The sequence below is a fragment of the Martes martes genome (genome assembly GCF_963455335.1).
Source record: "Martes martes genome assembly, chromosome: 1".
Taxonomy (NCBI): domain Eukaryota; kingdom Metazoa; phylum Chordata; class Mammalia; order Carnivora; family Mustelidae; genus Martes; species Martes martes.
In genome coordinates this window covers 214,765,813-214,792,286 of record NC_137888.1, presented here as the reverse complement: position 1 = coordinate 214,792,286, position 26,474 = coordinate 214,765,813, and the positions used below count along the sequence as shown (strand labels likewise).

Below are 26,474 nucleotides of genomic sequence, written 5' to 3'. Positions count from 1 at the left end.
CACGGCGCCCCCTAGGACTGTCGGGTTTGGGGGTGGGTGATTCCCTCCCGAGCTAGCTCACGTGGCTGCCGTAGCCATCCCCGGGGCCCAGAGAGAGCAGCGGCCCCCGTGGTCTCCCAGCTGGGAAGGAGCAGGACCAGGAGTTGAACCTGGGTGCAGAGAAGTCAGGATTCCGACGGTCGCCTCTCAGCGTCCACCCCCACTTCACCCCAAGTCTGTTCCCCTTCAGGGAGAGCCCCCCACCTCAGCGGGAAAATTCGGTGGATTCCAGAACCGTCTCGGAACCAGGTGAGCTGATGGGGGAAGGGTGGTGACTCTGAGCGTCCCTCTAGTTTTTCTGATCCCAGCCAGTAAGGCTGTGCCAGGCAGCGTGGGAGAGGCTGGCATGGGCCTCAGAGGTCAGGGACGGCTCCCTGGGGAGGGTGGAGGGCTGAGTGACAGCACTGTAGGGTGGGGAGGCCATCGGGCAGCGGGATGGCGGCTGGACCAGTCCATGTGCTTGGAAAGAGACTGCTGTTCCCTTTCAGACTCCCCGAGGCCAAGTAGCTATGACATCTACAGGGTGTCCAGCAGCCAGAGCGTGGAGGACCATGGGTATGTCCCCCAGAAGGAAAGCCCACTGGCCCAAGGCCCACACAACCAGGGGCCACCTCTCTAAGACACACAGTCCTGCCTTCTGGCCCCAGTCTGTTGATGCGGCTACCATATGGGGCCGTTTGGGAAACTGAGGCCCAGAGGGGGTGGGGGCTCTCCCAAGGACGCCCAGCATGCCCCCTCCGTGACCCCTCCAGCCTGACCCCGCCTCTGCCTCCCCTCCCAGGTATAGCCCCGACTCCAGGGTGGTCCGCTTTCAAAAGGGCACAACCATCGGGCTGCGGCTGGCTGGGGGCAATGACGTGGGCATCTTCGTGTCGGGGGTGCAGGAGGGCAGCCCAGCTGACGGGCAGGGCATCCAGGAGGGAGATCAGATTCTGCAGGTGACTGGGGACAGCCGGTGGTGGGTGCAGTTCCCGGGTCTGTTCCTGCCCGTGTGCCTTCCCTTGTGCCCGCCCCGTGGGCTGGTCATACCCCCCCACAGACATTTGAACATTTTAATGCCTCCCTGGCAGCGTCATGACCTTGTTGGCTGGATCACGACCTTACTGACCAGGACACGGCTCATCTGGGCCACCGCCCCGGCAGGGTCATGCCTTCCTGGTGCCTTTCCTGCCTCTACAACCATCACCTCCTTACACTCATTTTATAATCTTAACCGCCTTGGGTGTCCTTGTCCCGGGCCCCCTCTCCCCTGCTAGCGGGGCAGCATGTGCAGTCCCTGCTGTCTTCCTCCTGGGAGGGGGCTCTGTCCAGGGACGGAGCTGGGATGCCTGGCGCGGGGAGTGGGGGGCCGGCTCGGGCTGCATCCCATCTCGCGCCCCCTTCCTGGCAGGTGAATGATGTGCCATTCCGGAACCTGACCCGGGAGGAGGCCGTGCAGTTCCTGCTGGGGCTGCCACCGGGCGAGGAGGTGACGCTGGTGACACAGAGGAAGCAGGACAGTGAGTGTGTGTGTGGCCCGGACGGCTGGGGCCCGGCGGCGGCCCCAGGCGCTCACAGAGCCTCCCCTGTCCGCAGTCTTCCGGAAAATGGTGCAGTCCCGCGTGGGCGACTCTTTCTACATCCGCACGCACTTCGAGCTGGAGGCCAGCCCACCGTCGGGCCTGGGCTTCACCCGCGGGGACGTCTTCCACGTGCTGGACACGCTGTACCCCGGCCCTGGGCAGAGCCGCGCCCGCGGGGGCCACTGGCTGGCGGTGCGCATGGGGCGCGACCTCCGGGAGCAGGAGCGGGGCATCATCCCGAACCAGAGCAGGTGCGCCGCCCCTCGGCCTCGGCTGCCCCGCCGCAGACGGGCACGGCCTCGCTGCCCTCCCTCCCCGGGCTGCTTTTCTGCCGCCCTCGGTGACCAGGCCCCTGCTTCTCCCCAGGGCGGAGCAGCTGGCCAGTCTGGAGGAGGCCCAGCGTGCCGTGGGGGCCGGGCCGGGTGCCTCCGGGGGCTCCAGCGCGCGGGCCGAGTTCTGGCGGCTGCGGGGCCTTCGGCGCGGAGCCAAGAAGACCACCCATCGCAGCCGCGAGGACCTGTCCGCTCTGACCAGGCAGGGGCACTACCCGCCCTACGAACGCGTGGTGCTGCGAGAAGGTGGGTCTCCAGGGCGGGGGGCGGGACGAGGGGGGCCGGGAGCGGGGCAGGGAGCGGGGCCGGGAGGAAGGCTCATAAGATTGTTGGAATTTGTGGACCGCGTGTTCTTCGGAAGTCCCCATCGTCTCTCTCCTCCCACCAAAAATACCCATTTGGGGTTATTGTAGGGCGCCAGAGGAAACGGGAAAGAGCTTCTTTCCTTAAAATTTAATTCCTATTTCCAATCGAATTAGCCACATATATGATCAAAAAAGAAATGGTTATAGATAGTTTAAATAAGGTGTCTTGTTAATGTATCCAAAGTATCGTTTTAATAGATAATACAATTATAAGTTGTCAGGGAGCTATTTCGCATGTTTTTCTGTGCGTGCACCGTGCTCGAAATCTGGTGTGTATTTTGCACTCAAAGCACATGTTGGTTCAGACCAGCCGCGTTGTAATTCTCTGCAGCCACCCGTGGCACCAGACAGCACAGCGTGGGGGTGGGGGGGTGGGGAGGGGAACTGGACATTCCGTGGGTGCTGCCGGCGCTAAACAGACACCCTTTAAAATACACGCGTACCGCAAACAGGTGTTAGACCCAAACGTGCACGCGCATGTTCGCCGCGGCGTGATTCACAACAGCCCAGATGTGGGAACAACCCGAATGCTCAGCAGTTGAAGGGATATAACGCAGTGTGTCCCCCACGCGCGGGCACGGCCCTTGGTCCCAGCAGGGGGGAGATGCCCCAGCGAGCCGCCCTGGGGGCAGACCTCGAGCCTAGGACGCTCAGGGAGGAAACCGGACACAGAAGGCCTCAGGGGGTGTGAGTCCACGTGTGTGACACGTCGAGAACAGGCTCCTCCAGTGACGGGAAGGGGGCTCATGGGGTCTCGGGAGGGGACAGGGGGGTGACTGCTGATGGGGTGATGAGAATATTCTGAAACTAGGGGTGGTGGCTGCACAGCCCTGTGAATGTACTAGATGCCACTGAACTGCACACCTTCCAATGTAGAGTAAAATGTAAATTTTAGGTTATGTATATTTTTTAAAGTTAATTTCAGAAAAGCTAAAAATCTTAAGAAATTAATCAAATATTTAGAAATACACACAAAAGCAGCGTGTAGATCATAGATCCTTCCTCTGAGTGCTGGGCTGGTGGGGAGACGGGCCCATCCAGATTGCAGGGGGGCAGCGAGCCCTTGCGCAGGGCTTTGGGGGAGAAGGAATTACCGCAGGTGCAGAGACCTTTAAAAAAAAAAAAATCTGCCAGAGGGATGGGAACGCGCTGAGCTGCTCCGCAGTTGCCCCTCCAACGTCCAGGAGAGGAGAAAGACTGATTTTTTGAGAAAGACTAAAAAATAAAAAGCCACCTACTTAATTTTGACCAAAGAATGTTTAGAAATCTGAATGTGTTGAGGTTTTGAGAGAGAGAGAGAGAAAGGCCTGGAGTCCAGGAGAAGAGAACAAGAACAGAGTCAGGGTAGCAAGGTGGGGGGCGGGGGGGGTGGGGCCTGGTTAACCCCTTTCTCCTGCCAGAGTGCCCTCTGCTAAAATGGTTTCCTCCTGGCTAAAATGGTGCATCCGTCGGTCCAGGGGTTGGCAAACTCTTCCCGCACAAGGTCAGAGACGCACTGTTTTAGTCTTTGTGGGCTGGGTAGTGTCCATCAGAAGGACTCAGCTCTGCAGGAAGGCAGCCAGAGACAATACCTAAAGGGGTGGATGTGGCTGTGTTCCAGTAAAACTTTATTCATAAAACAGATGTGGCCGGATGTGGCCCCTGGGTTGTAGTTTGTCGACCACTGAGTTAGTTAGGTTCAGCGGCTCTAACGGACCCCACGTGACACCTGCAGACACAAACGAGACGCCTCTTTTTAAGTAGCAGGCAAGGCCGGTAGGTGAAGAGGACTCCTACCCTTCCTGGAAGGATACAATCCGGATCCGCGCTTATCAACCGTGCTTGCACCCCATTGGCCGGGATACAGTCACATGGCTGCCCTTGCCCGCAGGGGATGCTGGGAGATGTAGTCTTTAGCTGAGCGGCCATGGGCCTGGCTAGATCTAGCAGTCTTCACTACAAATGGGACCTTGATTGTTGTCGTTTCGCTGCCCCTCAGCCAGCTTCAAGCGCCCGGTGGTGATCCTGGGGCCCGTGGCGGACATCGCGATGCAGAAGTTGACTGCGGAGATGCCTGACCAGTTCGAAATCGCAGGTGAGAACACAGGTCCTACTGCGGCCTCGTTGTGGGGGGCGGGGTCCTTTGACAAGACTTTGTCCGCCGCTGGGGCCAAAGCAGCTTGATGGCCGGGCTGCTGCTGCTGCTGCTGCTGCTGCTGGTGTTGGCGGGAAAAGTTAAAACAGCCCGTGGAGACGTGAGCACGCGAGGCGCCAGCACCCCTTTAATGCTGGGGGCCGGACGTCCGGAATCGATCTTGGCGCTCTTTGTCCAGATAGAGCCTCAGAATCCTTCTTAACACAGCTCACCAGGCAGCCAGCGTGCCACCCGGTCCTTCGTTTGTGGGTGAGATATTTACTGAGCCACCGACACAGCACTGAACAAGAGAGACGCTCCCCTGAGGGGGCCCCAAATTAGCCACTCCAGAAACAAGCTAGCATAGGGGTCAGCAGATTAAAGCTCCTGCACCAAATCTGGCCCATTGGCTAAGCTTTATTTTTTTTATTTTTATTTTTTTTCAAGATTTTATTTATTTGACAGAGATCACAAATAGGCAGAGAGGCAGGCAGAGAGAGAGGAGGAAGCAGGCTTCCTGCTGAGCAGAGAGCCCGATGCGGGGCTCGATCCCAGGACCCCGGGATCATGACCTGAGCCGAAGGCAGAGGCTTTAACCCACTGAGTCACCCAGGCGCCCTTGGCTAAGCTTTAATACAGCCTGCTAACTAACAATGAATGGTATTTACACATTTTTAAAAGATTTATTTCTGGGCGCCTGGGTGGCTCAGTGGGTTAAGCCGCTGCCTTCGGCTCGGGTCATGATCTCAGGGTCCTGGGATCGAGTCCCGCATCGGGCTCTCTGCTCAGCGGGGAGCCTGCTTCCCTCTCTCTCTCTCTCTGCCTACTTGTGATCTCTCTCTGTCAAATAAATAAATAAAATCTTAAAAAAAAAAAAAAAAAAAAATAAAAGATTTATTTCTTTTTACAGAGAGCGTGGGTGCACATGCAAGGGGGGGAGGGGCAGAGGGAAAGAGAGAATCTCAAACTGACCCCCACCATGAGGAGGGAACCCGGTGCGGGGCTCGATCTCACAACCGCCAGATCACAGCCTGAGCCAAAAATCCCCAGTCGGACACTTAACCCACCGAGCCACTAAGGTGCCCCGTACTTACACATTTTAAATGGTTGAAGAGACGTGAAAAGAAAAATTTTGTGACACGTGAAAATGCTAATGAACTTTGAATCTCCGCATCTACAAATAAAGTTTTATTGGGAGACAGCCACGCCCGCTGACTTATATCCTGCCTGTGGCTGCTGTCCAGCGAGAAACGTTTGCAGAGCGCGTGCGCGGAATACAGAACGTCTCCGCTCAGAGCCCCGTGGGGCCGACATCTCGGTCAGGAGCCCCCACAGGAGTGGGAGAGGCGTTTGCAGACACAGCAGCTCATCGAGCTGCCGGAGGGTCCTCTGATGAAGAGAGGCCCTTAGATGGGCCCCTGTCAGCTCGAAGCAATGCTGGGGAGTCAATCCTAAATCCCTTCCTGCTCCTCGTGGCTGGGTGGCCCCGAGCTGGTGGCTTGCCCTCCCTGAGACCTCCCTTCCAGACCTCACCAGATGTGTCTGTGACAGCGGCTCATGGCTGAGGTTCCCGGGCGCGGGGTTCCCGCCACGGGAGGTGTGAGTGTTTCAGGAGGTGTCAGTTTGGCCTTCTCACTGCCCCAGGGCTCAGCAGCCTTCTGGGAGGCTTTTCCAAGAGCAACCTGGGACGCAGGGCCTGTGGGACAGGAACTTGGCTGTAGGAGGAGGCTCCAGGGTCCTGAGGGCCATAGTGTCAAAGCCAACAGAGCACAGCCAGTATCCACGAGGATGTGGGAAGTCCGAGCTCTCGTGCCTGGCTCGGGGAACGGAGGGGGGCGGCCACTGGGGAGGACAGTTGGCAGCTCCTCAGAAAGTTAAACACAGAGTCATCATCTGACCCAACCGGCGAGTCCACATCTGGGTCTACACCCGAGAGAAGTAAAGGGCAGGGCTCATGCTGGCCCCTGCCCGCCCCCCCTCCCCGCCCAGTTCCCAGCAGCATTGTCCACGGTGGCCAAACTGTGGACATGACCCAGGGCCAATGAATAAACATGCCGCGGTCTATCCCCATGTGGGAACATGGTCCAGCCTTAGAAAGGAAGGGACCCTGCCACCTGCCACCACATGGAGGGACCCCAAGGACACTGGGCTCAGTGAGAGCAGCCAGACCCAGAAGGACTCGTCCCGCAGGACCCCACTCCCAGGAGGGCCCCAGAGGAGTCCCATCGACACAGACAGGAGTTGGCGGGAGCCGGGGCTAGGGCAGGGGTGGGGAGTCCGTGCTTCACAGGGACAGTGTCTCTGTGTGGGGAGATGGAAAGTTCTGGAGATGGAGGGTGGGGATGACAGCGTGAGTGTGCTTCATGCCGCTGAGCTGTGCGCTTAGAGACGGTTGAGGTGGTACATTTTATGTTATACACATTTTATGTTATGCACATTTTATAACAATTTAAAAAAAAAAACAGCCTCCCCTCCACACCCCAGGGCAGGGCGTGTCTCCTCCTTCAGCTGCCTGGCTTTGCTAGAGGGCTTCCTGGAGGAAGCAGTGCTCCCTCTCAAGTCCTAGAGGACTGATGGGGGATGGGAGACCAGGCTCCTTCCACAGTCCGAGCAAAGGCCTGGAGTTGGGGTCAAGTCTGGGAGAGCCAGTGTCTGGAACACAGACCCCAAATCAGGCTCCTCCCCCTGCCCCTTGTTGGCTTCGTGACCCTGAGCCAGTGACGTTATGTCCCCGAGGCTGTTTCCCAGCTGCCCAGTGGGTCAGTAGCAGTGTTGGCCACGGTCAGCAGGGAGACTGAGCGCAGTGAAGCGTCAGGCGCTAAGGCTCGGGGAGTTTTGCTCCCGGGCGATGGGGAGTCATGGTGGGTGCTTGAGCGGGGGAGGGGCAGGTGGGCTTGCATATGGGCTGCTGGCGAGCGCCCTTCCGAAGCCCCCCGGCTTCTCTCCCCGCCACAGACAGTGTGTTGAGGACGGACAGACCCTCCAAGATCATCAAGCTGGACACCGTGCGCGTGATCGCGGAGAAAGTAAGCAGGGACTCCCGCAGCGCCCCTTGGGGGAGGTGCTGGGATGTGGGGGCTTGGGAGGGACAGGCCAGCCCTAGGCCATCTCCGCGCCTGCAGGACCTGCGGTGCGAGGCTGGGCTCCACCTTGACCTCGCCCGGCACACGCATCTCTGATGAGCTGTTCTTCACCTGCCTCTTGACCCGTCTCGCGCTCTGTCTCGGTGTTTCTGTGTCTGCGGTCTCTTCCTCCCCCGCCCCCCACTCCGCCCCCGCCCCCGCCCCCGCCTCCACGTGGGCTGGGCCCAGAACAAGCATGCGCTCTTGGATGTGACGCCGTCGGCGATCGAACGCCTCAACTACGTGCAGTACTACCCCATCGTGGTCTTCTGCGCCCCCGAGAGCCGCCCGGCCCTCAAGGCCCTGCGCCGGTGGCTGGCGCCCGCGTCCCGCCGCAGCTCGCGCCGCCTCTACGCGCAGGCCCGGGAGCTGCGGAAGCACAGCGAGCACCTCTTCACCGGTGGGCTGGGAGCCGGGGAGCGGGGGCAGGCGATGGGGCTGGGCCGAGGCTTCCCGCCGCGCTGATGCCCCACTTCCCGCAGCCACCATCCCCCTGCACGGCACGAGTGACGGCTGGTACCAGGAGCTCAAGGCCGTCATCCGCGAGCAGCAGACCCGGCCCATCTGGACGGCGGAGGACCAGGTGCGGGTCACGGGTGGGGGCGTGTCCGCGGTCCAGCTTTGACCGGAGGTCAGGGTCGTGACTTGGTTTGGGACCGAGATCGAAGGCTGGTGTCCGGGGTGGGGGATCTGGTCTGAGATCTGGGAGGGCCTGGCTGGTTGAGGGGTGTCTTGGCTCAGCCTGGGCGCCCTGCCCCACAGCTGGACAACTCCTCGGAGGACAACCTAGAGCTCCCACACCGCGGCCTGGCGGACAGCTCCGCGGATCTGAGCTGTGACAGCCGGGTCAACAGCGACTATGAGACAGACGGCGAGGGCTACACAGACGGCGAGGGCGGGCCCCACACGGATGTGGAGGAGGGTTCCCCAGTGCCAGCTTTGGCCCGGTCCTCGGAGCCCGTTCTGGTGGATGAGCCCCAGAGCCTGCGGGATCATGGGAGATCCTCCAGTCCCCAAGGGGCCCAGGTGAGCAAGGACACGGGGGTGGCCCTGGCAGGGGTCTTGGGATGGGGCTGAGACACACCGCAGGGTGGGGGAGGGCCTGTTTCCCCCCAGGATATTAACAAACAGAAGTGTCTCAGACCCAGACCTAGGCTATTTGAACCCGTGAGTCACTGAACAACTTTAAACAAATGTTGTAACCGCAGTGTTTCCTTATCTCGGATCCAGTGGCAATCTCCACGTCACAAGGTGGTGGTTTAAATTGAATGCGCTTACCCATGTCCCAGCCCATACGACTTGGGTGTTTACCAATAACAAATATTTACATATAGTATTCTTTGTGAGGCTGCCTCAGCCCCCAAAGTGCCTTTCTGTAAATCTGACAAAGGTACCCCTTCCTCCAGGCCCTCTTTAATTAAATGTGAAAATGTACACATCTATGATGTACTCCCAGGAGTTGAGCAGTACCCGACCTGCTCAACTGTCCGTGGCAGCTTGCTTATGGGGCAGGCACTATCCTGAGCACTTTCCATACATGATTATGAACTCCTAGCAGTCCTCTGAGGAATTGTGGAGACAAGAAACCTGACTCCTCCTGTGCTGACAGGCAAGGGGATCTCAGCCAAGGTCTTCCCCTACCCCCATCCCAGCATATCTTCTCACTAAAAATTAGAGAGGAGTTGCAGGCCTTGTGAGGGAGGAGAGAGCCTGTGGGCAGCACTGCTTGGGCCAAGGTGGGGAGCTGGGAGGGGGGCGCTCTTCATCCCAATTTACCTCACTTTGGGGGAAGTGCTGACCTCCTTTCTTCCCCTCCTAGGTGGACAGCCACCCCCACCACGGTCAAAGGCGACAGGACAGCGTGCGGTAAGAGCTCCTGTACTCCAGACTGGAGCCCCTCAGCCCTCTTCCTGGGACACAGGCTCAGGGGATGAAGGGACCTGGAACCAAGCTGTTTTCATGTGCTCCCAGCCTAGTGGGCGAGATGAAAGCAGAAGGGCCAGTCCCACCCCAGGCAGTCAGGGCCCGTTCCCTGAGAGGAGTGGGAAAGCTTCCAGAAGGACAAGACATGAGATGGGGCTTTGAAGGATACTTAGGAGTTCGTTAATGAAGGCTGACCCCTAAATCCACAGTCCTGCTCGCCTGTGTCCACGCACACTGTGCCTAGCAGAGAGTCAGCCTCAGGTAAGGGTAGTTCAAGCCTCCCCACCGCCCACAGCCTCTCCCGTTTCCTGATCCCCAGGACATATGGGCGGGAAGCCCTGAAGAAAAAGTTTACACGAGCTCGAGATATGGAATCCTCTGATGAGGACGGCTATGACTGGGGTCCGGCCACTGACCTGTGACCCCTTCCCAGGTGGCCGGGCTGACCCATACTTACTCTCTTCTCCCTCCCCGGCCCCCCCCACCCCCGACCCCGGGCCCAGCCCAAACCCAGAGCTGGGACTCAATTTCCCATTCAGAACCTAGAACCCCGCCTCCTTCTGCCAGTCTTTTTAATAAATAGAGTATTTTCACAACACTGGCGTCTGGCGATTTCTGGGAAGGACACGGAGTGAGAGTTGGTCCTATCTTTCTTCTCTCGACCCCCCCAGACCTCAAGCCAAGATTTCGCCCATTTTTTAAGCATTTAATGTTTTCCGTTAGAAAACAACACGTCACTGAGAAACCTTGGAGGCCCCACAGACGGGCTCCCGGGGCTCCCGGGGCTAAGGCACGGCGGCAGGAGGGAGGGGACACTGGTGGCTGCTCACAGGTACACGGGCTGCTCCTGGCCGGTGAGCAGGCGGTAGGTGGCCGCTGGCATCGTTTTGATGTGAACCTGGGGGTGGGGAAGGCAGAGAGGAGGTGGCAGCTTGTGGGGGGCGGCACGCTGGCAGGAGGCCCCTGCCCCCCGACCCGCCCGCTGCCCGCACACCTCCGTGTGGGCCTCAGTGAGCAGCTCGATGATGCGGGCGTGCGGCGTGGCCACCACACTGTGCCCGTTGATCTCGATGATGCGGTGCCCCACGCGCACACCCCCGCGCTCCGCGATCCCGCCCCGGAGCAGACTGCAGATCTGCAGGGCATGGGGACAGAGGTGCCACGGTGGCTCAGGAGGCCGCGCTTGGGGCCACCAGCCCCCACTCCCCCCCCCCAACCTCCCCGTCCCGGGGCCAGGGTCTCACGATGCCGTCCTCCACGCAGAAGCCCAGCTGCTCGCGGGCGTGTGGCCGGCGGATGATGGCGGTAGTGACCGGCGGGCAATGGATGATGCTGAGGGTCACCGAGGTCTGTGACTTCACCTCCTGCGCGGGACGGGGGCTGTTGGCCTAGTGGGGCCTCCAGGGTGCCGTGAGGCCTCTCGGCACACTGCAGCACCCCAGGGCCTCAGTTTACCCACTCGTGAAATGGAGCTTCGGAGTCAAGGCTCTGGATTCTAGAAGACCCCTCGAGAAGCAGTTAAGGACACAGACTCAAGCCGGGAGGCCTTGGGACCAAGCGGTGACCTCTGCCCTCCCCATCTGTGGTCTCAGTTTCCCCGTCAAGAGCACGGTTCTAGCAGCATCTGCCACGCTCGCTCAGTAACATGCTGGACGGTGTGGGAAGTCCTCCCCATTTCCGGGCCTCAGTTTCCCCAGCCGGCAACAAGGATCAAGGCTCAAGAACACACTGGCAGCCTCGTGGCGGAGAGGAAGGCTCCTGGCCCTGTAGTGAGACTGCCTGAGTTCAGATCCCGCCTTTACACCATCGAGGTCCCCTTGGAGCAGCAGCGCCCCCTCTTGGAGGCTCCGTCTCCCCGAGCACACTGGGGTGGGTGGGACTTCACGCTCCGCCTTGCCCCTTCCAGATGGCACCAGGGAAAGATACCCGGCCACCCCACGGCACGGACTCACGCGGACAGCGGCCTGGCAGGCGGCCAGGGGCAGCCCCACCAGGCTGGTCCCGTTGATGGCAGTGAGGCGGTCCCCAATGCTGAGGGCCCCCGAGCGCTCCGCGGGGCCCCCGTGCAGCAGGTTGGCGATGACAGCCGTGGGCAGCAGCGAGCCCCAGCCTGACTCCACCAGGGCCACGCCTAGGCCCTCGCCCCGGCGCTTCTCGATGCACACCTGGGAGGGGGACACGGGGTGGGGGTGGGGCGTGAGGGCTGCCCCGGGGGGGGGCGGGGGGGCCACCATCCCACATGCTCACCTCCCTGCAGTTCTCGCTGTTGGAGAAGTGGTCGAGGTCCCCGTTGTGGAGGTGGCCGGGGCCCGCGGCCTGGCTCTGCTGGGCGCCCACCTGGCTGGGGTCAAGGCCGCTTTCCCAGAGGAACTGGCTGTAGGCCACGGAGAAGGCCTGGCCGATGGCCTGAGCGATGAGCTGGGCCTGCGTGCCGATGGGTGACATCTCTTGGGGGTGTCCCACCCACCTCCTTCAGGTCCCCCAAGCCCTCTGGCGTCCTCGGGGCCGAGCCCTCCCACCCCCACGGCGGGGGCACGATTCCCAGGCGGCAGTGTGATCCCCTGTGGCTTCTGGGGCCACTGTCTTGGGGAATCTCGGGGGGGAGGGGAGGGGAGGGAGAAGGGCCTGGAGCGGGGAAGGTTCAGGGGTCGGCCACCGGTCTCCAGGGCTTCCAGGAAGGACCAGGGGCTTTGGGGGTGGGGAGGGAGACAGCGGCCAGCACTGGGGACCAGTGGGAGGACACCGTGGTGACAGCATGGCCAGGTGGGCTCTGGAAGAGGGTGGGGCCGGCCCGAGTCCCCCCCACCCCCACGAGAACGCCCGGAGCGGGGCTGCTCACGTCTTCGGAGTGGAAGACGTGGCAAAGCATCTTGTAGAGCTTGTGGCTGGGGGCCTGGGACGCCGGTCGCCGGGCCAGCCGCCGCCGCGCCATAAGCACCAGCACGCTGCCGATGTCAGCGATGTAGGAGATGGTCTGCAGGGCGTGGTCCATCATGGCCTCCTGGGGGGGGGGACACCGGGCCTGGGCGGGATGTGCGGGCCCTCGGCAGACCCCCATACCCCGGCACCCGGCGCCGGCCCCATACCTGGGAGTCGGCCGTCAGAACCTTGACCCTCTTGGTGGACACAAAGAGGTCCACTTCCGTCATGGGCTGGGTCTCCCCGTCAGGGGCCTGTGGGTGGGGGGTGGGTGGGAGGTGGAGGTCTGCGAAGACCCAGCCTCTGCGTGCTGGGCTCCGAGGGCCTCGGGGGACCTGGCCGGCAGCCCATCCGCCCATCCGCCCACTGGCCCTGGGGAAGCCCACCTGCCCAGCCCTGGCTTCACCTTGACACGGTCCATCGCCTCCCGGGCCTGGGCCATGCGTGTGCTGGGGGGCGGGTTCCGCTCGGACACCAGCTGGGTGGAGCCCAAGTATTTGGCCCCAAATATGACACCGTCTAGGAGGTCTTCATGGTCACAGGGACCAGGGACTGAAGGCAACAGTGGAGGACGGTCAGCCCCTGCGAGCTCCCAGCCACGCGTGTCCAACCCCACGGGCGCTGCCCTGGGTCTCGGCTCCCTCAGGGGTCTGGAAGCAGAGTTCTACCCCATGGCTTAGCCCCCCTGAACCACACGCATCTGCCCACTGTTCCAGAACCATCCCATCAGCGGGAGCCAACATCTAGAGACCTCTTGTCCGTCTACAGCCAGCTCGGACTCTGTCCATGGGGCAGTTTCAGGAGCCCTCCCGGAGTCTAGAACCGAGGCCAGATCCCAGAAGTACTCCAGCACTCGGGCACCTCCACCCTGGCTTTCTAGAATTCTGTCATCAGGCTAGAACCGGGCAGTCCCATTTCTAAAACCAGCAACCTTATAAAACCACAGACAACTGCTCTCAACGGTTCAGGAATCCCCCGAATCAATCTGGAGCCAGTCAGCTTTGCCCGCTGTTTGAGAACGCTCCCTTCTCAGCCCAGGACTGGAGGCAACTCCACGGTTCCAGAACTCCCCAATCAGAGCAGGAAGAGACAACTTCCCCCATGTCTAAAATTCTCACACTATCCAGAACCCCAAATGGTTTCTCATGGTTCCAGAGCTTTCCCACAGGTCCCACCCCACAGAATTCTGCAGGGGTTCTAGAAATCAGCAGCCCTCCAGAACCACATTTTCCCACTCCGTGACTCTGTAACTTCCTAATTGTGATGGCATTGGCTAGCTCTTCCTATGGTTCTAGAACATCCTCAAATGGTCGAAACACCTCAGCTGTCCCCAGCGAGCCTAAGAATGATCTGAGTAGTCCAGAAAGGAGCAACTCTTGCGCGTAGTTCTAGAATTCCACCAACCTAGCCCAGCACCGCACGGAACTCTCAGTCAGGGCTCCGTAATTCCTGAGCAATCCAGAACCAGCCAGTTCTAGAATGTCCTAACGAGAAGCGGTTGCTTTTCTGGTTTAGAACTGCGGGTGAAGGCCCCAGCTCTGGATGACCTGAAGTGAGTTTTATCTAATGCCCCTTCTGCCCACTATCTTTTGGGATCTAAGCATTCTAGAAAAACAAACAGGTCCACTCAGGGTTTCTAGAACCACACCACCTAGTATGCTAGCAGCCACAAATGTGTAGGGATTACGCACCTCAGAAATGCAAACTGGATTTTGGAAATTTAATATGAAAAAAAAAAGGTAAAATAATTGTTAAGATGTTGATTATATGTGGAAATGACACCTTAACTCGCCTGAGTTACTTAAAATGTTATTACTTTTTCCGGTGTGTTTTTTTTTTTAAGTTTTTGCTTTTTATTTAAGCAATCTCTACACCCACCACGGGGCTCGAATTCATGACTGTGAGAGCAAGAGTCGCACGTCCTCTGACCAAGCCAGTCACGTGCCCCGTGTTTATTTTTGTAAAAGCAGATAACTAGGAAATTCAAAGTCACACACAGGGGCGCCTGGCTGGCTCAGCTGGTTGAACATCTGACTCTTGATTTCGGCTCAGGTCCTGATCTCAGGGTCATGGGGTCGAGTCCTGTATCCGCACTGAGTGAGGAGTCTGCTCAGGGTTTTCTTTTTTAATGTTTCATTTGTTTATTTGAGAGAGAGAAAGAGTGAGCACAAGCAGAGGGAGCAGCAGAGGGGAAGGGAGTAGTGGGGAGCCCAACGTGGGGCTCGATCCCAGGACCCTGAGATCATGATCTGAGCCAAGGGCAGATGCTTAACTGATTGAGCCACCCAGGCACCCCTGGCTGGGACTTTCCTTTCCCTCTGCCTCTGCCCCTCTCCCAGCTAACATGCACACACTCCCTCTCACACTAAATACAATTTTTTAAAAAAAGTCACACATCACTCACGTTATGATTCTATTGTATAGCACGACTCTAGAACTTTCTGATTACTCTGGAATCAGACAGCCCTGTCCACAGGCCTAGAACACCCCCAGGTCTAGAACTGTATGTAGATAAGCTCTATTCACTCCGTGATTACAAAACTCCCCAGTCTAGACAGCTCTGTTCACCATTCTAGAACATGATCAAGCCCAGGTTCTTTTAAATCTAGAACCACAGGGCAAAAGGCCAAGTTCTGGAACTCCCAAGGTAAGTCATAGCTCCACCCATGATTCCAGCACCTTCTTGGAACTCTAAGTCCAAACCAGCTTCACCTTCCGACAACCATAAAACCTGCTCTTTGACTTGCAGCCCCAGGTAGACTTGGGGGAAATCCTAGAACGTTCTAGGTGCCCAGAACTGGTTCTTTCCATGCTTTCAGGGCAGAGATTGACAAATTTTTCCTTTTTTTTTTTTTTTTTTTTAAAGCACACTCTGGAGCCTCCACACCCAGCCGGGAGCCCAACGCAGGACTTGAACTCACAGCCAGGAGATCAAGACCTAAGCTGAGCTCAAGAGTTGGACGCTTGAGGGGCGCCTGGGTGGCTCAGTGGATTAAGCCTCTGCCTTCGGCTCGGGTCATGATCCCAGAGTCCTGGGATCGAGCCCCGCATGGGGCTCTCTGCTCAGCAGGGAGCCCGCTTCCTCCTCTCTCTCTCTCTCTCTCTCTGCCTGCCTCTCCACCTACTTGAGATCTCTGTCTGTCAAAGAAATAAATAAAATCTTAAAAAAAAAAAAAAAAAGAGTTGGACGCTTCAGCGACTGAGCCATCCAGGCATCCCAAGATTGACAAACTCTCTAGGCAGGGGGCCAAACTGCAGACAGTCTGTCTCCATGGGCCAGTCGGTCTGCACTGCAACTACTCAACCTGCCCGTTGTAACACGAAAACCACCGTAGACAATATGTAAATGAATGGGCATGACTGTGTCTCAATAAAACTTTATTTGTGGACACGGAAATGGGAGTTGCACATCGTTTTCACACATCGAGAAATGCTGCTCTGTTTTTCTCCAACCACTTAAAGACGTAAAAGCCCGTTAGCTCATGAGACAAGCCCAAACGGGCGGGCTGGATCTGACCCATAGACGGTAATTTGCCAGCCCCTGCTCTAAAACCCAGTGCTATGAATGCCACGCCTGCCCTTCCTGCCCCCATCCATTCTAGAACATTCTCACCACTCTCTCCCAGACCATCTGGAATCTACTCAACCAACCTCGGAGTCTCTCTAGAAGCAACTCCTTAACTGGCAAGCTTTGTGCCGTTTTGGGGAGAAGCCTGACTGGGGTGATTCTGTAATTGCTAAATCTCTGGGGCCAGGGTGGGCGGGACACTCACCCTCCTGGAGGGCAGGGTATGGCACCGGGGTCTTGGGGCTCTGGAAGAAGATAGAAGAGGGGCAGGACTGAGTCCCCTGGCTTGGTTCCCGGCAGCAGAGGTGGCCTGGGGGGCAGGACAGGCTCTACCTGGGTACTGGCACGTGGTTCTTCGGGAGCAACCAGAGGAACCGTCTCCAGCCAGGGTTCCGGGGAGCTGCTGGAGCTCCTGCTGCCACCCTGCTCGGCAGAAGCTCCCTCCACCCATTCCGGGGTGCTGGTATCTCCGTCTGGGTCCTCAGGGGGCTGCAGCGGGCGAGGGGCAGGGTCCGGAGGCTCCTTGGGACAAGACTGGGAAGGAGGGCATTCCTGGCAGTGTAAAAGGCTCAGCAGGTCGTCCCGGCCGGCCTCTGCAGACAAGAGCCCATGGCCATCAGCAATGTCCCCGGAGGCCAGGCCGTGGCCCGTGGCCACGTGCAAGGGGCAGGGTGGTCCATCCGGGGACAAGCCCCCCAGATCACCAGGCAGAGCCTCAAACTGGGGTACCAGGTCCTCAATACTTGGCCCGTCAAGTTCCATCTGTCCCAGGCTGCTGGAGCGTCTCGGCACCGGGTCCCACTGGCAGCTGGAGGGGAGGTCCTGAGAGGGTGAAAGTGTGTCCCTGGGCTCCTCCAAGTCCATAGCTGGAGGGCCCACGGGAGACTGGGAAGCTGTCAGGAATTCCATGCCTGGACCCCAGGCTCAGAGCAGCATCTGCAAGCGAGATTCAGAGATAAGACTTCCCGAGCGCCAGCGTGGTGTCAAGCGCCAGGTGGGTGCTGTTCGTGTAGAACACAGAATCTAGCCCCCACCATACCCTGCAAGGACGGTCACTATGGTCTCCAATTTAGGGCTGAGGAAATCGAGATGCCAAATAGTCAGTGGTAAGACAGTGGCTTCATAGGCTCAGAACCCAGGAGTACGCCCCTGGACCTGTCAGTCCAGGGCTCTCCCCACCCGTGGACCCTGTTCCCCCAGACTTGGTTCTTCCAAGTCTCCCCCACCACGACCTGTAACCCAGGCTGGAGACACAGCCTGACTACACAGACCCGTTGGGTGCAGGTCCCCGACACCTCGCACTCAGGACCTCAGCCTAAGACTAGATCCAGGACCCCAGACTCAATATTAGAGACCCAAGACGCCAGAAAGAAGAGCCTAGTCTCAAACCTCCAAGACCACGCTCAAGATCAACCCCGGACTCTGACCCGGACCTCAGAATCCAGCCTGAAAACGTAACTCCACCTAAAGCTACCAGTGAAGCCCCCGGTCCCCTCGCGGACCCCAGCCTCAAGATTTCAGACCCCCTTCCCCAGCCGCCGCCTCCAGACCCCGCTCTGCCCACCGAGACACTCACTTCCTAAACCGAGGTGGCCTCGGACCTCGAGGCCCCCCAGACTGTCCCCGGCCCGACACTCCTCCAGCAGCCGCCGCTCCCGCATTCCCGGTCGCGGCGCCGCCAGGTCTGTCCGGGCAGCGCTCGCACCCACTGGGCTTGCGCGCGTGTGCGGAGCCTGCTGGGAAATGTAGTTCGCCCCGCCGGCCTCGCCGCTCGGGAGCCCCGGGTGCCAGAACCAAGGGTTCGAATCCCGGGCCTCTTCACGCAGAGCGGAAGTCGGGCTGGCCTCTGGACCCGTTTCTTCAATTACAAATTGGGGCTAGTGATCACTGCCTGCCATGTACTGCTGTGGGCATTATTCCAATGGATGGCAGATGGGAAGAAATGGGACCGGGAAGTATTAAAGTGAGAGGCGGTCTCTTTCGACCCCGGGGACACCGGAAGCAGCGCGGGGACCCTATGGTAGACGGACTTCCGGTTTCGCTCTCAGTTGGGAGGTGGAGTGGCACGTCCCGGCGTTAACTTTCCGTCCCTGAAGCTGGAGCTAATAATAGTACCTACCTCCTACTTGTGAGGACTAAAGGCGATCGCGCTGGGAACGGATTTGGCAAAAGGTCTGGAATATAACGAGTCTTAGGTATTAGCTACTTTTAGGCTTTCAGTAATGGCCCATTAAACAGAATCGGGAATGTATAAAGCGTGACCTTAAAGTGATAACTGAAGAAGGGCAATAAGTAAATGAAATATTTTTTGAAAGTCCCCTCTTAACAGTGACAGGGTATCTACAAAAGATCAAAGAAGGCACCGTGGACGCCCAAGACTGGAATACTACATTTCCCAGAAATCTGTAGGAGCCTACAACTCCCAAGCACCCCTTGGCCGCGGTCGTCTCCCGGAAAAGTGCACGTGCCGGCAGTCAGCATACGTCATGGCGGCCAGACGCCTCTTTGGGGCTACGTGGACCTGGACCGGCTGGCGGACCCGGGAGCTCCCGGTCCCTGCCGAGCCCGGAAGACTCCTCATACGGGGCTATGCCAAGAGACCGGGTGAGCTGGGTTGAGAGGGACCCACAGGACAGAAGTTTGGGACACTGGGGAAATAGTGCGCAGGCGCTGGATTGGAGGGGCTTCCTAGAATCATTGCGCAAGCGCAGAGAGGCAGGTGCTGAGCGATGTGCGCAGGCGCAATGTGAGATCCCTGGGAGGGGGATTGCGCTCAACTGCGCAGGTGCGGGGTGTTTTTCTTGCTGGGGGGTGGGGTTGTCATGAACTTGGGTCCCAGTCCTGTTTGTGGCCTTAACGGCACTGTGTGATCTTGAGCCAGTCGCCACCGGAAGTTTGAGGACGACTGGGGCCCATCTGAGTGTTGGGCACTTGAAACAAAGCCAAAACCTCCCGGGTATGGCCTGGCCTGCTCTCTGGTGGGAGGAGGGAGCTGACGAGGGGCTGGGCCTTCGGGACGCGCGCCACCCCTTCTGTGGGAGATGAACAGAGCTGGAGAGCAGCGATCCGGTGGCTCCAAGCGTCGGTGTTCGATGCGGGCCATGTCCCACTTAAAATCGTCTTGGGTGCAGCAGACGGTCTAGTCGGGGTGGGGGGCACCAGCAGTAAGGGGGGCGGAAGGGAAGGCCGGTCTCCCGCGGCCGCAGCTGGCAGAAATGACTCTCCCACCCCGCAGTCATGAAGGGGGGCAAGGGCGGCAAAGGCGGTGTGGCCAGTGAGGCCCTGAAGGACCCAGACGTGTGCACAGACCCTGTCCGACTCACCACCCACGCCATGGGTGTCAACATCTACAAGGAGGGCCAGGACGTGGTCCTGAAGCCAGACGCAGAGTACCCTGAGTGGTGAGTGGGCCAGGCTGGAGAGCCCAGAGAGCACGTGATGGGGTGACGAGGGTCTGGCTGATCAAATCTGAGGTTTCTGTGGGGCCTCCCTGGGGGAGGGAGGCAGGACTTGAGACCCCACTGGGTGGAAGGAGCTTTAAAGGTGGCGAGAGTAGTCAGTGCAAAGGCCCTGGGGCAGGACTGCACCTGGTTGTTAGCAGAACAGCAGGGAGTGAAGGCGTAGCATAGAGGGAGATGAGGCGCGGAGGTGATGGATCTCGGCCCTCGCAGGGCCACGGGGGATGCAGGGAAGACTTTGCTCTTGGTTCCAGGACCAGTAGCAGGACATAGAAGCCATTGACTGTGCTGATCCTTAAAGCTTAGGGACAGTTCAGAAATAGTGAGTGGATGGGGAGGTGTTCCCTGCGGACAGTACAGACAGTGACCAGGAGGCAGAAGACTCGGGGCGTGCCCACCTCGGATACCAGCGCCACTGGGATGGGGCAGCTTTTCCACAGCCAGGAACCCAGCTCGGGGTGCGGAGGTCATGCCCCGGGAGGTCACCACCGCCACCATGTGGCTGGGCTTCGGGGCCCAGGCTGCTGCCACCTCTGCCCACGGTGCCCCGGGTGGGGGGCCCCTCTGGGGCTGTGCCTTGCCTCCCTGATTCCTGCCCATGCCACGGCAGGCTGTTCCAGATGAACGTGGGCCCCCCCAAGAAGCTGGAGGAGCTGGACCCCGAGACCCGGGAGTACTGGCGGCTTCTGCGGAAACACAACATCTGGCGTCACAACCGCCTGAGCAAAAACCGGAAGTTCTAGCGGGCCAGCGGCCGGGCGCCCGGAGTGCGGGGACCTCGCCAGGCCCCGGAAGAGGACCCCGCGGCACGCCTCGGCTTCTCCACCTGGCCTCCACGGGAGACTTTATCTTCTTGGAGAAAACGGGGTTTTCTGAGGACAGAGGAGACCCCTGAGCTGGTGCCCATTTGGTCCCCACAGCAAAGCTGGATCAGGGCCCTGGGGGGGCATCCCCTGGCAGGCCCCGGATGCTGCTGGGCGCTGTCGCGGGCGGGGTGGCAGGCCCGGGGGCCGGGAGGTGGGGGGGCGGGTGCCTCAGGCCCGCGGCTCCAGGGGGAGGCTTTTCTAGACACGCCTCTCAGTTGTAGGGGACTCAACGCTGTTCCCAGCTCTGTGACCGTGAGTGAGAGACTGAAGCGTCTGGGACGGGCTCTCCCTTCAGGTGTGCTGGGCCCGGGGGCTCCGGGATCCAGATGGCCCGCTCCCTCTGGCTCTGGGTCCTTGTCGCCCCGGGTGGGTAGTTCCTGGACTACCTGGGGGTAGCTCCAGGAGTCCTGGTTGACACCCCCTACTTGGTTTGGCAAGCCCAGCCAGGGGGACGGGACTTCCTTCTCCTTCCTACTAAGGTCACATGTTCTCTGCATTGGCCATTTGAGCCCCGGGACCTAGATCTACCCACCGTCCTCCTGTCACCCCACTCGTGCCCGGGGTTCAACCTCTCCCGCGCCCACCCCACCAGGAAATGCATCGGGAGTCTTGCATTGGGCCCGTGAACCTGACCCACAGCCTGAGTGAGAACCAGCTCCCAGTGGTCCCACTTCTGTCCTGCCTGGCTAGGGGCAGGGGCTCCAGGGCCAGGCCGGAGAGGGTGTGTGATTGCGGGGGTGGAGTGGCACGATGCGGGGACCACCTGGGGGGCTGGACCAGGGCCCTCCAGGCCCTTCCGTGCTGTCTTGTCTAGCGGGGTGGGCGGGGCTGGGGGCTAATTCTGCCGCCTCCCAGGAAACCCAGAGCCCTCATCCGCTTAGGAGGATGCGCCAAGCAGATTACCTGCCCTCCCTGGTGGCTCGCCTAGAGCAGGTCCCAGCCCTCCTGCCCGGGGAGCTCCGTGACTCTCAGGGTAGAAACAGTTGTAATGGCCACAGGGCACGACCGGACCTGCCTCCTGTCACCTCTCCGCCAGCGCCTCGCTCATTGACCGGCCCCAGGGACCTCCTGGTGGTTGCTCCCACACACTGGGCCCAGTCCTGCCCCAGGGCGTTTGGACGCGCCGTTCCCTCCGCCTGGGGGGGCTCTTCCCCCGCGTGTCCCCGTGGCTCGCTCTTTTACCCCCTCCAGTTCTCCGATGTCACCTCCAAGAGGCCCACAACCGCCCTGTTAAACTTCAGTCCTGCCACACACTCGATTGCCTCTTGTCTCGCTTTCCCTCAGCACGTAAAGCCGGCGGGCGCTTCGCGTACGTGTGTTTATTCAGTTGTGCTGCTCGTCGCCAGCGGGGCTCCGTCAGGGCAGGGGTTTTTACCTGTTCGCCTGCGTGTCTGCATTGCATGGCGGATGGCGGATGGATGGTGGGTGGGTGGGTGGTGGGTGGGTGGGCGGGCGGGCAGGTGAGCGACCCAGCTGCCTCAGCGTAAAGAACACGCGGCCGTGGGACTCGTGCATGAGATGCCACGTGAGCTGAGCTGAGCAGACCAGCTTGAACCCCGGCGCGTATGTGCTGGCGTGAGGACCCAGCAGTGAGCCTGCGGTCCCTTCGCGGACCGAGCTCAGACGAGGTGCTGGTCGCCTGCAGCTTCTGCCCTCGAGCCCCTCCCCTCCGTCCTGACCCCGGCTGCCGCGTCCCACGGGGAGGTCCCCCGTCGTGCTGCCACGAGGCCAGCCCCCAGCCTGGTCACACCCTGTTCCTTGCCCTCCGTGGCCTCCTCGTCCTGGGGACCAGCTGAGTTCCGGGAAGGCCGGTCGGCGAGCCTGGCCCCTCCGGGCCTCGGTTTCCTCCCCCACAAGGCAGCTGTGTGAGGGGGGAAGCGACGGGTCCCGGTGGGCGCACGGAGTGAAAGCGGGGGGTTCTCTGCGAGCGGGAGGCCCAAGGGCTGGGGCGCAGCTGTGAAGGACGAGTGCGGGCAGGGGACGTGGGTGCAGGAGCGCAGCTCGCGATGACGGCCTCGCTGTCCTAGAGCCTCACGGTGCACCGCACGCCAGTCTGGCAGACGGGGAGGCCGAGGCCTCAGGCCAGGCCATCTTGTTCCTGAGACGGTGCCAGTCTCCCCCGCAGGGCCGGCTGGGGGTGGGGGCTCCAGCATGGGTGGCCCCGGACAGGCGGAGATGCGAGGGCTGGGTGGGCCCCACTCAGGCTGGGGGCCAAGCCCTGTCCAGAACCTGTGCGTGCTCCTTGGCCAGCAGCCGCAAGGATGCCTCCTCCAGAGGGAAGCCCTCCGTGAAGGCCGGGCCAAAGGCATGGGGCCCGAAGGGTGACTGCAGCCCCGGGCCCGGGCCCAGGAGGCGCGGGAGGCCTGGCACGGCCGGGGGCCCGGGGCCCAGCCAGGGCTCCAGGGGCAGTGGCATGGCCGGGGGGCGGGCAAACGGCAGTCCTGGGGCCTCGGGGAGCCTTGGGGCCGCCACAGCCCCGGAGCCTGACTCCAGACGCTCCTGGCGGCGCCACTTAGCCCGGCGGTTCTGGAACCACACCTGGAGGTAGCGAGAGGGGTGCTCCCAGTTGAGGACCCGCGAGGAGGAGCCAGCCCACCCCTCCCCACCCCGCTGTGTCCTTCGGGGCTCCCAGCTCGCAGGGTTCTGCCTGACGTCTGGCCCGACCCCCACCTGCTGCAGTGCCGACATACCGTTACCCGTCTCGAAGGGTGCCCCACGCCCCCCACCAAATCAGCCCCAAGTCTTCCGAAGCTAAGCCCTCCTCGCCACTCTCCGCCGAGCCCCTCAGGCTCCGCAGCCTCTCTTGGCCCCGGCACCCGGTCCAAGCCGCTCGGCTCGGCAGTGGACGCCCGTCACAAGCTCGCTCTCAGCCGCACTCTGCCTCTGCCGCCGCGGCCACCGGCTCTGCGCCAGCGGGAAGTGCCCCCGGTGCGACCCGTCCCACGGCTCAGCGCGCACTCCTGGACGCCTAGAGATCACCCGTTCTCCTTTCTTTCTTTCTATTTCATTTTAACGTAATCTCTACACCCGGTGTGTGGCTCGAACTCACAACCTTGAGATCAAGAGTCACGCGCTCTAGCAGCCGAGCCAGCCAGACACCCCAGCCTTTTCTCCTTTCTAACTAGAAAACTCCTACTCAGACGCTAAGGTCCCAGTCCCACTTCCCCTCCTCTGGGAAGCCTTCCCAGCTTTGAGATCTGCCACCTGCACACCTGGCCTCCGCCCCGGGCCGGGGCTGCCCTCACCTGCACGCGCACCTCGGGCAGGTGCACCTTGGCCGCCAGCTCCTCGCGGCTGTAAACGTCTGGGTAGTGGGAGGCCTCGAAGGCCCGCTCCAGCTGGTGCAGCTGGTACGTGGTGAAGGTCGTGCGGTTCCTCCGGTGCTTCTTCTTGGGGGCCTCCTCGCCCGGGCCCGGCCCCCCACCCTCGGCCGCCGGCCCCTCACCGGGGCTCAGGAACATGGCTTCTCCTCACCCCACCTGGCCGGGCGGCAGCAAGACAGAAGGCGGTGAAACAGCAGCAGGGACTGCCAGCCGGGGAGGGCAGGGGAGCCCCCAGCATCCGCTGGGCCTGGGGTGAGATGCACCCTTGTTCCACCTCCCCATCCCCCCCACCCCCCCCAGCCCTCAGGATGCTCTCACTGTCCGTCCGTCTCCTCTCTGTGTGTCTGTCCTGCCCCCTCTAGTCCCACTTCCCCGCTCGAGCCCTCCCTGATGGCCTCCATCGACCTATAGCTCAGCTTTGGTCGGTCTGTCTGTCCAACCCTCTGTGTGCCTGGGACCCCCAGGAAGGCAGGAGGCTGGGAGGCTGCCCCCACAGTCCTCCATCCTGGGGTGGGGGCCTCTCCGGACCTCCAGCTCCCACTGTGCCCACCTGCCCTGTACTCACCGCCCCCAGCAGCCCCGCGACAGCCCCAGTATCCACACAGCTCCGGCCCCAGCGGGCCCAGCACCCCGTCTGCTGCTGGCCTGGCCCTGCCCGATGGGGCGGGGAGCGGGCTGGGGTCCAGCGAGGGCAAGATTAGCGCAAGGTGATTAATTGAGGTGGCCCCTCCCGCCCGGGCACTGGCTGCTCTGAGCTGCAGAGGGCGGGCATGGGGGAGGAAGGCTGGTGTGTTTGGGGGGTGACAATGGGCCTGGGTCCACCTCCCCTCACGGGACACCAGCAAGGGCTTCCCCCTCTCAGGGCCTCAGTTTCCCTAGCCCTAGAAGGGTGACACCAGGACTTACCTGATGGGGCTCTCATGGGGCAAGGAGGGACGCCAAGTAGAGAGCATTGCACAGCGACTGGCATACAGCAGGTGCTCAATCAATGTCCACCACTACTATTTTTATCAGCTGGGGCCACAAAAATTTCCTCTCAGACACACAGGTGGTGACAGGGGTGGGGGAAGCCAAGGTCCTGACAGGTGAAGGCGTTCCAGTTGGCTCCCCCAGACAGCTGAGCTGACCAGGGAGTGGGGGGCCTTTTCGCTGGGTTTTGAGGAATGAATAGAAGTTCACTCTTCGCTCATTCAATGAGTGCTACTGAGCACTTACTGTATCCTGGGTACTGTTCATAGCAGTGAACAGAACACATCTTGGAGCTGACATGCCAGTAGGGGAGACAGACAGTCCACAAAGAAGACAGAGCATGTCAGGTGCTCCCAAGGCTAGTGAGAAAACCCCAGCAGGGGAGGGAAGGGGAACAGAGGGGGGTTGCTCTTTTAGAGAAAGTCAGCCGAATGGGGGGTGGAGGTCAAGGGTGAGACGCGGCGAGACACCGCTCTGCACGAAGGGGACGTCACCAGGGAACCACGGAACGTTGTGGAGCAGGGAGGGAGGCACTCGGATGGACGCATCCATTGTGGGCAAGATGGGAGGCTGGGAAGCGGCTAGAGGCCCGATCAGGGCAAGGGCTATGGGGACGGACATGGGGGGAGAGGGGAACAGGGACGAACTGGTGATACCCAGGCCCCGATTTTGGGGACAGGTGGATGACAAGATTGTCCCAGAGGCAGTGGCCCAAGAGCCAGAGCGGGTCCCAGGGGAAGGCCCTGAGGCTGGTTTGCCCACCCCGGCCCCCACCCACCCAAAGAGCCCGGTGCCCAAGAGGAGGGGAATCTGGGGTTGGGGGTTAAGGTGAGGCCAAGAAAGTGTCTGATGGATTCAGAGACACGGAGGATGGGAGGGAGACTGTCTCTGTGGAGGGAGGCCGGAGGCCCGGGCCCAAGTACGGACCAGGAAGCGAGTGCGAGGAAGACAGGGCCCCTGCCCGGATGTCGGCTCTGTAGGGGGAGGGGCGCAGGAAGGAGAGACAGGCTTGTGGGCACCCCCCACCCCGGGAACGGGGCGCCGGGCCCTGAAAGAGTGGGCCCACCTGTGCGCACTGATGGCCTTGGATGAGGAACCAGCTGTGGCTCCTGCTGAAGGCCAGGAAGGGGGGTTGGGCCTCAGCGCCCAGGGGTGGGGGAAGCCGGGCAGGGGGCCCCAGCCACCCTCAGCCCAGGCGGGAGGGGTGGCTGGTGCTTCCCAAGGCTCCCCGGGGCCCTGTGAGCCCAGCTGCCCTGTCTGGAGCCCTGAGGTGGGCTCCAGGCTCTGGAGCGGGGGGCACGAGGCCTGCAGTAGGGGGCGGGGGCGGGGGGGTCCCTAAGTCCCTAATTGCTTCATTACTAACGAGCTGCTCTGTTCTCAGGCCCCAATTAGCTAATTGGCCCGGGGTGGGTTAAGAGGCTGCAGGAGGGATCTGGGCCTTAGGCGCTGGGGCTTTGGTGGCTTAGCGGACTGGGCTGAAGGTGCAGACGCTGTGTCAGCTTAAGAGGACAGGATTAGGGGCGGGGTGGGGCGGGGCCACGCGACCCCTCCAGCTGGATTGGGTGGGGGTCAGGCCACGCTCAGCCCCACTGGCCTCCCATCCTTCGTTTCTCCCCCAGGAAGAATCCCGAAGCCCCTTCAGGTGCTGGTGGGGAAACTGAGGCCAGAGGGTGGGCAGGGCTTCGGGGGGGCACCACAGGCGTTCGGTGTAACCTTGTGAAAGTCCCCGAGCCTCAGCTGGAGGTGGCCAGCCAAAGGGGGAGGGTGTGCCGTGGTCTGGCGGTCCCTCCCCAGCCCTAGCTTGGGGGTTCCTGGGGTGAGGACCACCCCAGCCTGGCCAGAGACCCCTCCAGGCATCCTAGAAGCTCGGCTGCATGGAATCAGCAGTTGAGCTGGGGGGTGACGGTCAGTCACA

General features: G+C 61.0%; 5 protein-coding genes across 9 annotated transcripts in view; 3 read left to right on the top strand and 2 right to left on the bottom strand.

Moving 5' to 3' along the window:
- TJP3 (tight junction protein 3) overlaps positions 1-15,518 on the top strand; it is a 32,185-nt gene extending 16,667 nt beyond the window's left edge. For 3 of the 5 annotated variants that reach the window (XM_080807745.1, XM_080807746.1, XM_080807749.1), the window contains 13 exons: positions 230-288; positions 528-594; positions 821-977; positions 1,430-1,538; positions 1,615-1,852; positions 1,968-2,179; positions 4,277-4,372; positions 7,367-7,437; positions 7,723-7,933; positions 8,016-8,116; positions 8,296-8,559; positions 9,353-9,399; positions 9,776-10,052. In XM_080807745.1, coding sequence (XP_080663871.1) covers positions 230-288; positions 528-594; positions 821-977; positions 1,430-1,538; positions 1,615-1,852; positions 1,968-2,179; positions 4,277-4,372; positions 7,367-7,437; positions 7,723-7,933; positions 8,016-8,116; positions 8,296-8,559; positions 9,353-9,399; positions 9,776-9,878 — 1,735 coding nt within the window. In that variant the 3' untranslated portion in view covers positions 9,879-10,052. Of the gene's footprint in view, positions 1-229; positions 289-527; positions 595-820; positions 978-1,429; positions 1,539-1,614; positions 1,853-1,967; positions 2,180-4,276; positions 4,373-7,366; positions 7,438-7,722; positions 7,934-8,015; positions 8,117-8,295; positions 8,560-9,352; positions 9,400-9,665; positions 10,053-15,241 lie in introns of those variants that run through there. The other 2 variants (XM_080807748.1, XM_080807747.1) reach the window with 2 other exon arrangements.
- The window catches only part of FSD1 (fibronectin type III and SPRY domain containing 1), a gene marked incomplete at both ends in the record, with an annotated part of 516,986 nt that overhangs the window by 132,485 nt on the left and 358,027 nt on the right, over positions 1-26,474 (top strand). The gene's annotated exons all lie outside the window — the stretch shown is intronic.
- APBA3 (amyloid beta precursor protein binding family A member 3) lies at positions 10,142-17,659 on the bottom strand. The gene is made up of 11 exons (XM_080807802.1): positions 17,520-17,659; positions 16,277-16,879; positions 16,149-16,188; positions 12,782-12,927; positions 12,543-12,629; positions 12,296-12,457; positions 11,704-11,880; positions 11,409-11,621; positions 10,701-10,820; positions 10,451-10,591; positions 10,142-10,354 (listed from the first exon to the last, which is right to left on the bottom strand). The coding sequence occupies exons 2-11, from the start codon at positions 16,850-16,852 to the stop codon at positions 10,283-10,285; spliced, it is 1,734 nt and encodes a 577-aa protein (XP_080663928.1). The 5' UTR covers positions 16,853-16,879; positions 17,520-17,659; the 3' UTR covers positions 10,142-10,282.
- MRPL54 (mitochondrial ribosomal protein L54) lies at positions 18,006-21,578 on the top strand. The gene is made up of 4 exons (XM_080803507.1): positions 18,006-18,115; positions 18,273-18,547; positions 19,179-19,344; positions 20,012-21,578. The coding sequence occupies exons 2-4, from the start codon at positions 18,430-18,432 to the stop codon at positions 20,142-20,144; spliced, it is 417 nt and encodes a 138-aa protein (XP_080659633.1). The 5' UTR covers positions 18,006-18,115; positions 18,273-18,429; the 3' UTR covers positions 20,145-21,578.
- On the bottom strand, positions 22,467-23,728 carry RAX2 (retina and anterior neural fold homeobox 2; the record flags this gene model as incomplete). Its single annotated transcript, XM_080822331.1, has 2 exons — positions 22,467-22,805; positions 23,513-23,728. The coding sequence occupies 2 exons, from the start codon at positions 23,726-23,728 to the stop codon at positions 22,467-22,469; spliced, it is 555 nt and encodes a 184-aa protein (XP_080678457.1).